Source organism: Leucoraja erinacea, chromosome 5 (assembly GCF_028641065.1).
Source record: "Leucoraja erinacea ecotype New England chromosome 5, Leri_hhj_1, whole genome shotgun sequence".
NCBI lineage: Eukaryota > Metazoa > Chordata > Chondrichthyes > Rajiformes > Rajidae > Leucoraja > Leucoraja erinaceus.
The window spans coordinates 67,097,595-67,109,664 of record NC_073381.1 but is presented as its reverse complement, the minus strand read 5'-3'; the positions used below and the strand labels follow the sequence as shown (position 1 = coordinate 67,109,664).

Below are 12,070 nucleotides of genomic sequence, written 5' to 3'. Positions count from 1 at the left end.
TCCTGTTTCTTCCCATGTCCTAAATACGTGCACGTTACTTAGTAAATTGGCCACGGCAAATTCACCTTCTGCCCTCCCTCCAGTGAGCAGGCGAGTGATTGAACCTGTAAGGAATTGATGGGAATGCAGGGAGAATGGCTTGTGTGGACTCAGCTGGTTGGAAATGTCAGTTTCCATGCTGTATGCCTCTATGAAGGACCAGTGCCACAGGAGAACTTTGTTCTGTCCACCATTGATATCGGCAGAAATTCAGTTTCCAGGTGGAGACTTTTGTCAGTCATCAGGAAACTGTCTGAATTGTCCTCAATCTTCTTCAACAGGAACTGAAGTGACTGTAACCCTGGGATTACAGACATGTCTGACATCAATTGCCTGGGTACTGCATTACAAAACCTTTCATGCCAGAACCTGGCCCTGGGCCTGCCAAACAAAAAACTGTATCTGCTATTATTGACAATTACTGTTTGATTTGGACCATTCCTCTTCCCGTGTGTCAGTATGTCCATTCCATTGCATTCCATTTTTATCTTTAAAAACGAATGGAGCAATAATACAATTGGTAAAATTTGGTATTATCATTCCCCGTCACAACACAGTGAATTAACTCTGTGTAAATGCTGGTGAAGTTATGTGTTGTGAGCACTAATGATGCAGCACTTTAAACACTTCTAATATATACCAGGTCATGGAGTTTCACAGTCGCTCACACTGTTCACCGGGATGCTTTCGGAAGTATTGCCAGAGTCATCAATCCTCCAGTGTCTATGACATCCCTCTTGAAGGACAAGGTGCTCATTGGAAGTCAGCCAGCCATGTACAAGAAAATCTCCACACACTGAGAGCTCAGACACGGTGACATTGTGAGAGTTTTCTGAGATAAAGGTTAATTCCGGAAAGATAGGTCTTTGAACTTGCACGGATTTGACGGGCTCTGTGCAGGATGTTTCAATAATGACTGAACATTACGTTCCAGGCACTCACTCGGATAGGGATTCTGTTCTTCAATCCTTACACATCCGGCTCAGTGTCGAGCCACGCAGTGTAAGCATTTGTAGTTAACTCTTATGGATGTGCAATTACTATGTTTATCTGTTGAAAATCATAACAAAACTGGAAGGCAGAAACAAAAAATACAAAATGAAGCAATAAAGATAATAAATAATTAAGGATCAACATTATATTCAAACACAAATCAGTGTTCAAATTATGGCTGTAAATTGATAAAATTGCACAGTTTTGGGGTTTCCAGACTTTCATTATAGTGTTCATGATCTCAGACTTGTTAATGATCTACAGCTGAAGAGTTGTCACTTATGTAATATAGGAAATCTGCTAGTAATTGGTTTGCAGCAAGATTTCAGAGAACACACATGTCCATTTGATAATGGGCGTGAGATTTATCTTGTTCAGTTACATCAAATGCTATAAAGTACTACCTGTATGTTATAGGAGATAAACAAGACTGTGGATGCTGGAATCTTGTGCAAAATACAAACTGTTAGAAGAACTCAGTAGGTTGAGCTGCATCAGTGGAAGCAAAGGAATGGTCAGTGAGACCCTGTATCAGAACTGCATCTGCTTTTGTTGCAGGGTCAACCAATGTATATTTTACTCCTGCATGCTATATTTCTACTATAGATATTTAGTGATAGATTCAGTGGAACCATATATTCAAAGTGGAGTAGAATGTGTAGTAACCCAATGTCTTGCATGAAAAACAATACTGACTGGGGTTACATTTCTACGTAAATTGATTTTACGTGGCAAACTCTGTGGAATAATAGCAGGTTAGGCAATAGCTTTGAAAAGAGTAACAGAATTGATATTTCATGTTGATGACCTTTCCTGAGATGACCCTCCCACCATTCAACTTATTGGTCTTGCAACATCAATGCCAACTGACTTGCTGAGCATATCCCAACATTTTCCGTTTTATTTTCCAACATCCCCCGCAATGTGCACTGCTTTCATTGAGCTGGCATTTGGTTAGAATAGTTGTGAGAACTTCCCAGCACATCTTCAAGTTATGATGGGGTTTTTTTTTGCCATACGAGTTTAAGATCATAACTACTTAGTAACAAAGCCTCTATTATTGGCTCATCACATTTTCTGTTCTACGTTAATGACTGCTGAGCCGTGCCTGACTCCATAGTATCACTATTATCTAATAATGCAATGCTCTATAGTAATAGTCCTTTATTTGCTTGCTTCAGCATGTAGAAGTAAACAATGAGCAAATAAGGTTCCAAGTGTTGATGCCAATATTTTCCTTAGTACAAAGCTGCTAGCAAAGGATTAGATGCTCTGTTGTAATTTTATTTGGAGGTTAGCTGGATTTTATTTATAGTACAAAGGGCTGCTCAGTGACTGAGCTAATATCTGTTTTATTATTTATAAATAAGATATAGATATTAGTATTGATTACTTTTCCCAACAAGTGCAAATGACGTCAACAGGACACTTCACCAAATACTTCTTGCAGTTATTCCAATAGACAAAGCTTGGCAGAGACAAATGTTTTATTTCTCAAAATATATATTTTTGCCAACAAATATTGGCCTGGTGCCTTCTCTGATATTTACTACACAATCTGATTCTTCTTGCTTTTGAGTCAGCAGAAGTCTGCAGCAGGGTGACGCCATCCGGTTCGACATCCGTAGGTGCCCGTCCTAAAAAGGACACGTGCTCCGGATTGGCGCTGCTGCTGTAGCGCTGCTGCTGTCTCTGTTTGTTGTCGTTCACCTGACTGAGGTCAGTAGTCAGGGCTCACCACAGGGAGGTCGACAATCTGATAGAATATTGTATTTTCATAAGATCATTAGGCCATTCGGCCTATCAGGTCTACTCCATCATTCAATCATAGCTGATCTATCTATTCTCTCCTAACCCCATTCTCCTGCCTTCTCCCCATAAACGCTAACACCCTTACTAATTTGTGGTATTCTCTGCCTCAGGTGGAGGCAGGTTCTCTGGATGCTTTCAAGATAGAGCTAGATAGGGCTCTTAAAAATAGCAGTCAGGGGATATGGGGAGAAGGCAGGAAATGGGTACTGATTGAGGATGATCAGCCATGATCACATTGAATGGCGGTGCTGGCTCGAAGGGCCGAATGGCATACTCCTGCACCTATTGTCTATTGTATATTGTCTATTGTCTAATCAAGAATATATCTAGCTCTGCCTTAAATATATCTACTGACTTGGCCTCCACAGCCTTCTGTGGTATAAAGACATTTTGGCATGGTGTCCAATATTCCTGATACTTTACCTCATACATTTGAACTGATTGGTAATTCGCAGCATGCATAGAATGTAGTTCAAAGCCTATAATGTTTAGAAACCTATCGGATTTCCAGTAAAACAACACTGAGGGATTTATATTAATTTACCTTAAGGAGAAAAGAAATGCAGCAATTGTAATGTCAATGGGCAAACCACAACGGACTGAGAGAATTTCTCTACTGACCTAAATCCTGGCATGAAGTGATTTATTTTTCCTATATTAATGGTGAACACTGAGGCATCATAATGACCATTAATGAGCTGAAGAGGTGTTAGTTATAGGTGATGAATGCATCTTGCCTTGACTTTTAGCAACTTACCGAGTACATGAGCTGTGCCCTGATTTGTTTTATGTGACCATCTTTTCTTGTTTCTCATTTATTTTTCACGCTGTTCTTAATGAACCCACACTGACCTTTGACTGCATACTTCTGATGGAGAGGCAGAGATTAAAATCTTGTATTTCCTTTTGCAGCTTGTGGGTGGGGATTCTATAAATCATCATCACTGGACCATCAGTGTGCCCGCTGCCCAGCGCACAGCCACACAGACCAGGAAGGCTCCTCGCGGTGCGAATGTGAGGATGGCTACAACAGAGCCCTTACCGATCCTCCTTCTGTACCTTGTACAAGTAAGTTGACTCATTTTGCCCTGTGCATCATAGTTGTACCGATAAAGGCACAAAATGCTGGAGTAACTCAGCTGGGTTGGGCAGCATCTCTGAAGAACATGGATGGGTGACATTTTGGGTCGAGACCCTTCTTGAAACTCATTTCAGGTTGTGGGCTTTTTCCAACAATCCATGTTCTCCACGGATGCTGTCTGACTGGCTGAGTTAATCCAACACTTTATGTCTTTTTTTGTAAACTAGCATTTACAGTTCCTTGTTATTGCATGGTTTTCAGATACATTATGGGTTTTGCTCTCCATTCAGCTCAAGAGTTATGGTCAGTAATCTAGTTATTGTGAGTTATGCACTATAGTTCCAATCGTCCATTACCTGAGAACAAAAATGGTAATGTTTTTCTTGTATTTTTGCAAGCTTTTGACGACACGCTTAAATTCAATATTATTGGATTTGTGTAACATCGATAGAATGACCAGGAAGCTGGGTCCCGATGTCTAGTTTGATGCTTACAACTCATTTTTTTTTGCCTGTTTACAGTTTCCCAAGTCCAGCATGGAAATCATTTGGTATTAATTATTATTGAATTCAGCACCTACCTTTTAAGTAGAGAGAGGGAGACAATCTTATTTCCTCCAAAATAACCACTCTTCATTTTTGTATTATGTCGGAAATACCATGTTTAATGTGAATTACAATGTTTGCACTTGACTACGTCTTCTTTGGGAGAGCCAATATATCAATTAATAAATTCATTAACCTATTGATGGATACGTTGGCACAAAACACTTCCAAATAAAAGGAAAATATTATAGTTACCATAAAGTAGCTTGTGCGGTTCTGAAAATATGACGGCTTATATTTCAGAAGCAAGGAACTGCAGATGCTAGTTTTAAAAAAAGGCCACAAAATGCTGGAGTAACTCAGCAGGCCAGGCAGCTTCTCTGGATGCTGAATTCTGAAGAAGGGTCCAGACCCGAAACATTGCCTATCCATGTTCTCCAGAGTTGCTGCCTGATCTGCTCAGTTATTCCAGCACTTTGTGACAGTGTATATTGTTTCCAGTTAAAGTACTTATCTGAGGTTGATGGCAAGCAAATTATTAACTGGTGATAATTGTTTTCTGATTCCCAAGGACCTCCTTCTGCACCACAAAATCTTATTTATAACATAAACCAGACCACAGTAAATCTCGAGTGGGGCCCGCCAGCAGACACCGGAGGCCGAAATGATGTAACCTACAGGATAATGTGCAAACGCTGCAGCTGGGAACTGGGTGAGTGCATGCCATGTAGCGGCAGCATCGGCTTCATGCCTCAGCAGACTGGACTGGCAGACACGTACGTGACCATCATAGACCTACTGGCCCACGCCAACTACACATTCGAGGTGGAAGCCGTGAATGGTGTCTCAGACCTGAGCCGTACCCAGAGGTTGTTTGCGGCCGTCAGCATTACCACTAGCCAAGCAGGTGAGATGGTGAGCCAGCAAGAGCCAAACATTGACTCGGTGCACGGTCTGTATAATGATCTGTGCAGCAGAAGTTATTTTGCACTTGCAAATTAGCACTTAGGAATTTATCATTATTCAGTGGTATTAAATGCACAATTTAGCAGCTGCTGCTTAGTTACAAATTACTGTGAGCGAGTTTCTACTCTGTGGTGTCTTCACAAAGCACTTACTGTTTATCTTTTGCTGAATCTAAAAAAATGTAAAAGTCCACATTGCTTTTGTTGCTTAATGTTTCTTTGCAACAGTCAACTGATGCCAAGCCTATACATTTAAAAAAAATGTTTTCGCTCTAACATCAATTTTAGGTCTGGCCGGTGTTTTTCAAATTTTGAATGCCATCAACCATAGTATTTTTTTCATGCTGTAAATTAAGTCTGTTATTTTGAATTCGAGGGTCCTTGAATTAAAATTAGAGGAGAACTATTGCTATGATATAATTCCTGAATCCTCCTTAACCCGCTCATAAACAGAACCATCAATCACTCTCTTGATTTCTCATAACTATGAGCCTCTTACAATCACTTTAGCAAATCACTTTTGAATCTTTCTGCAGTAATTTTATCATTCGTACTCAAATAGGGACATCCTGATTTTGAAACTGTCTTGGCTTCACCTCAATCCTCGCTGCTATTTGTAGAATTAAGAACCTGTTACTTTCTTTGGTGAATATTGGATTTAAACCATCAGTCACGAGACAAATAAACTCAGGAGCATGGGGTCAGTGTAAGCCCGAAGCCCAAACCATGACATTTCTTGGGTGTAAATGTCTCATCCGGGGCAGAAAGGAACAGTAATTGGAAGCCCAATCGAGACTTAAATGAACTTGATGGTCAGATGACGGAAGATGGAAATTAGGGGAAGTGGTCAGGTTGGTGGATGGAGGAGTGTGGGACCGTTGTTGGGTAAGTGGCCAGGGGATTGGAGTGCAAATCAGGTATCAGGGGTAGAAAGGGTGGCACAGTGGAACAATGGTAGAGTCGCTGCCTTACAGTGCCAGAGACCCGGGTTTGATCCTGACTACGAGTGGTGTCTGTATGGAGTTTGTATGTGCCCCTATGACCCAGGTGCTCCAGTTTCCTCCCACATTCCAAAGCCATACAGGTTTGAGGGTTAATTGACTTCGATAAAATTGTAAATTGTGTAGGATAGTGTTAGTGTACAGGGTCATTGCTGGTCAGCGCAGACTCGGTAAGCCAAGGGGCCTGTTTCTGCACTGTATCTCAAGTATAAGGTGGAGTTCAGTGGATGGAGGGTTTGGGGAGTAATTAGGTGTGTCAGCTGTAGTTGGAGGGCGCTGATACCAAACGGCTGTAGTGCAAATCACCTTCAAGCTTCAAGTGTGAATATTTTTTTAGCTGTTTTTTGGTAGCACATTCACGGAGTAATTTTTACAGCTCTTCCTAATTTCAAAAGCATATGACTTTTAACATTTCAGCACTGTGACTGTTAATATAGAAATGATGGATAGACATGATGATATTCTTCTGTGAGCTGTTTAAATCAGAGGATATTAACAACGTTGAATGTTAAAGTTAAATGCAGCATTTCTGCTATTGGTGATTCGCAGGTTAAATTGGACATTCTATTTATGATCAATTGGGAACAGCAAGTACTCGTTACTGGAAACAGTTATTTATTTTATTTTCATTTAGTGAAGGAAGTTTGTAGATGGCCAAGTGCTGGTACTCATTTATAGCACACAGAAATTGTGCTCTTATAAGGACAAAGCAGCTTAAATTTACCACTCCCACACAGCAGAAAATTAACAGCCGTTGTTTGTTATAATGTTCCAATTGGTGTTTCAATAGACTTGTGTCTTACAGAAAAATTTATGAGTTTATATTAAAAAAATCATTCACAGTCCCGTTTTTGTCTCTTAAGAGACACTGTGAATATTATCTATTTTGAAATGCATTACCACATACTGAGTGTTGTAATTGTGACAAAAAAAAAGATGCATCTATCTTCTGCTTTCAAGATCAATGAAAGATCTTAACAGCGTTTTCTTTGGATGGAAGCCACTGAGCTTTAAAAGCTCAGGCACTAAAACTATTTTCATGGTTCCTTTTCCCTCAAATCTTAATTGTTTTAACAGGTTTAGTTTGTACCAGGACATGGTCTGCTGATTAAATTAAATACAAATGTATTACTGCTGTCGCCATAGGGGTTATGTTCCGTTTAATCAAAGCATTGCTTTTGATCATGCTATTTACCACTCGAGATTGAAAAGATGTTTTATTTTACCCCGTCATGACTTCAGATAGCCCTTGCTTTCTCTCTCTATCCCCTCACCCTTCCCAGTTCTCCCACTAGTTTACTGTCTCTGACTACATTCTATCTTTGTCCGACCCCCTCCCCTGACATCAGTCTGAAGAAAGGTCTCGACCCGAAACATCACCCATTACTTCTCTCCAGAGATGCTGCCTGACCCGCTGAGTTACTCCAGCATTTTGTGCCTACCTTCGATTTAAACCAGCATCTGCAGTTCCTTCCTACACAACCTACTACAGTTGTGCAGGAGAGGTGTGCTGGATTCCACCAGAATGTTTTTAAAAATGTCCTTGGCAGGTATAAATTGTTTTAAGTCACCTCTCATACATGCACACGTTCCTAGCCTCCTCTCTCCAATCTGAACCTGTTTGCTCAAGTTACCTCACTATTCTCAGAAAGAGCATGGGGCCAGTGTTGTCTTGACAATTAGTGCTTGAATAGGTAATTCTGGTACCTGTTTTCGCCTCCAGAAATAAAGTAGTCTAGTTTAAAAACAAGGAAGGGCACCAGTGTAAACCACCCAGACACTTGTTTCGAGTGTTGTGAGCAAGTGATAAATAAAGCAATGGTCAGCATTCTCACAGTGGTGATTTGATTTATGTTGCTGAATGTCAAAATCGGGACCCTGGTCAATAACGGCATGATAGAATGTATACAGCTAAGGAAGCAGAGGATTTTGTTTAACAGGCACAAGCTGATTTATCATTAAGCTAACTCAGTGAAAATGTTTCTGGGCAGCCAAATGGAGATCAATTAACTGCTAAGTCCATGGGAAAAAAATTAGCAACCTGGCTGCACTCCATTTGCCGAGAGGTCAAGCAGTAAGAGAGAGATAATTGCTGTGAGCAAGCAGAATGAATCAGGGATGAGCAGAAAGTGATGATGTATGTTCAGTGACAAGGTACGTGACAGAGATTTACGCCTGGGCTTGTGACTGCTAGTCTCGGCAAGGACACAAGGACAAGGGAAGGAGACCTGTGAAAAACAATTAGTGCTTCTTCCGTGCAAGCAGTCCTTAATGAGCCATAGCTTGTCAGCAACAGTATATTAGTGTCCCCAATTTAAAAAAATATATTTCCCATTAATTATAATGCAGCAGTAAAAATATTTGACAGAAGTGCCTATTTTGCATTCTCCACGTGTCACAGATAAATGAAATACAATGCTTCAAAAGTATTAGATCACTCTTTATTGTATAGTCACTAAGGGTAGTAATTAAGCTACTAATTGATTTTTTAAAAAAAGGGTGGAGAGTTCACACCTAACTTGGTCTACAATTACTAAATGTAGAGATCAACCAAATTAATAACCTCAACTATGAAAGTTCCACACAAGAGTGATGTACACTATTATTTTGGTTTGTTGTGAGGTAATACTAGCAACAAAGAGAAAGGCCTAAGGTCTATTGACCCATCTTATTTCAACATATATTGGTAAGATGTTATCTTCAAACATACTGTGTAAATACAGTGCTTGATATGGCTTTATAAGCCCTACAGGAAATGTATTTGTGGTGTTTCATGTGTTTAAAGCTGTATGAAGTTCACCAAAGTGAAACAAATGAGCCCCTGATACCCCATTAAGAGCATAATTGTCCCTGATACCCCATTAAGGGTATAATTAGTCACTAAAGTTATCACTGAACCTAACCCCACTGGGACAAAAGATTTCCTTCTTATGCAACTTTATAAAAATTGAGGAAGAACGAGGAATGCCGTTTTGCTGCCAACATCACTGAGGAGAGAGATTTATGAACAGGAGGAATTTCATTCCCAAATGTTGATGTGTATTAAGCTAGAAAGACCAGTCTTATTCACTGTTTGAAATTCTCTCCACGACAACTGGTATTTTGGGACTTCAGGTAAAAGTATTGTTTAACATTAAAAAAATATCAATCTGAATGTTTAAACGCAGATTGCAGAAAATTATTTTAATTTCAAAGTAATATTGTGGTGCATTTGGACGAATTGGATTTTGAAAGACAGATCCCTTCCATACCCTTTCTTTGGCTGTGCCTGTCATAGTCATATAACACATAAACTGGCCTTTGGCCCAACATCCATTCCAACCAAGATCCCTTGTCCCCAAAATTGCATGTGTTTGCCCCACATCCCTCTGAACTTCCTATTCATCTATCTATCCAACTGTCTGTACCTGCTTCAACTAACTCCTCTGCTGCTCATTCCATATATCCACCACTCTCTGTGAAAATGTTGCCCATTGGGTTCATATTAAATCATGCCCCTATCACCTTAAACCTATGTCATCTGATTCCTGATTCTTCTACCCTGGGTGAAAGACTCATGAATTCATATAACACTAGACTAAGTGGGACCCGTTGGGTCCCAGCATCACACGGGAGGGCTGGTCACCCAACACAATATTCCACCTCTCCACCAATTCCAATATTGCTGGCCAGTGGGGGGGGGGGGGGGGGGGGGGGGGGCTAGTTCGTACTATCTGTTATTTGCTAGTTCGTACACATTTCCACATTTGTTGACACACACACACACACACACACACACATTCACACAAACACACACACACACATTCACACACACACACACACATTCACACACACACACACATTCACACACATTCACACACACACACACACACACACACATTCACTCACACATTCATTCACACATTCACACACACATTCACACACACACACACACACACACACACACACACTCATTCACTCACACACACTCACCCAATACTAAAATGCCAAGTAACTTCAGAACATGTTGAATATACAGTGTGTAAAATGAATGTTTAAAGCCTCCTGTAGAGGCTGCTGCTGCTGAAGCAAAAACGTGCTTTAAATAACATCCAACAAACACACTCACCATAGACAGAGCAGTCAGCTCTCTTGAATTATTCAATGGCGCCTGCACTCGGCACCACCTTGACATCACCCTCTCACTTCTTGCCACGAACCGGAAATGACGCACTCAGCGCCAGCATGCCGCTAACCGGAAAATACGTCATTGGTGCCATCTTGCAACTAAGCGAAAATCACAGAATGAGCGTCAATTTTGAAATTAAACTCAGTCCCGATCTAATAAAATGTTTATTCACGCTTTATCCATCCGAAAACTGTTGCAAGCAAGCCCTTTAAAAGCCAAGCCAATTGGACAAAAACACTTTGCAAACCAACAAAACACATTTGCTGAAAGCCCTTTAAAAAGCCAACCTAATTGAGCAACCACTTTGCAAACATCAAACACATTTGCTGAAAACCACATCCTGGGGACTCACCCTCTCACTTCCTCCCTGGCAGAGACTGAGTGAGCCATGACACTTCCGGGTTTTATAGTCCCTCCCCCTGCCCCCAGCAGGGGCAGCAGAGAGAATGGCGAATTATTTAAAAACATTAATATCTCTCTGATTTTTTATCGATGGGGAAAAATCCTCCTGTCCAGTCCGGTGGATGGGGGCTCTAAGCGAGGTGGCCAAAAATGACGGCCGTAACTGGCGCCGTTCTCTCGGAAATCACATCGCAGTGAGTCAAAAGCGGACAAGATCTTACTTTTAATAATATAGATAGACCAAGTGCAGACCCGTTTGGTCTGTTCCCCAACGTGCGGTTGTGGGTGGGGGGAGGCAACATGCAGCGTCACACACTAACTATCCCCTGCCCCCCCCCCCCGCACTCACGTTAATTACCCCCCTTGATATTATATTAATATTATTAATTTGCTCCTTTTACCCCATAACCACCCTACCTACTGACGCATAGCCCCCAACTTGCAGTCACATCAATGGAGGGGGGGGGGGGGGGGGTGGGCGGCGGTAGAGAGTGAGGGCAGAGAGATAGAGGAGCAGAGGCAGTGAGAGAGACAGACGCAGAGAGAGGGGCAAGAGGGATAGGGTGGTGGAGAGGAAGGTAAGAGGGAGGGTGGGTGAGGGGGGGGGGAGGTGGGGGGAGGAGGGGAGGAGAGAGAGAGGGTGAGAGTGAGGGGGAGAGAGAGGGGGGAGGGGGGGGGGGGGGGAGAGGGTGGGGAGCAGGGAGGGCGAGGGTGGGGGGGGGAAGAGGGTAGGGGGTGGGGAGGGGAGGGGGTTTAGGGGAGGGAGGAAGGGTAGGGGAGGGGAGATGGAGGGGAGAGAGAGGGGGGGAAGGGGGGGAGAGAGAGGGTGTGCTGCGAGGTGGGTGAGATGAGGGGAGGTGGGGAGCAGGGAGGGGGAGGGAGGGTGGAGGGAAGGCGGGTAGGAGGTAGGAGGGGAGGGGGGGTAGAGAGGAGAGGGGGGTAGGAGACGGGGGGGTGGAGTGGAGTTGAGAGGGGGGGAGAGGAGGGGAGAGAGTAGAAGGGGGAAGAGAGGGGAGAGAGGAGAGGGGGAGAGAGGGGGGGAGATAGATAGAGAGAGAGAGAGG

At 42.3% G+C, this 12,070-nt stretch overlaps 1 protein-coding gene across 4 annotated transcripts in view; it reads left to right on the top strand.

The window, feature by feature from the left end:
* Window positions 1–12,070, top strand: part of epha7 (eph receptor A7) — a 252,404-nt gene that overhangs the window by 77,894 nt on the left and 162,440 nt on the right. For all 4 annotated transcript variants that reach the window (XM_055635837.1, XM_055635835.1, XM_055635836.1 and 1 more), the window contains exons 4-5: window positions 3,757–3,912; window positions 5,042–5,377. In XM_055635837.1, coding sequence (XP_055491812.1) covers window positions 3,757–3,912; window positions 5,042–5,377 — 492 coding nt within the window. The remainder of the gene's footprint in view (window positions 1–3,756; window positions 3,913–5,041; window positions 5,378–12,070) is intronic.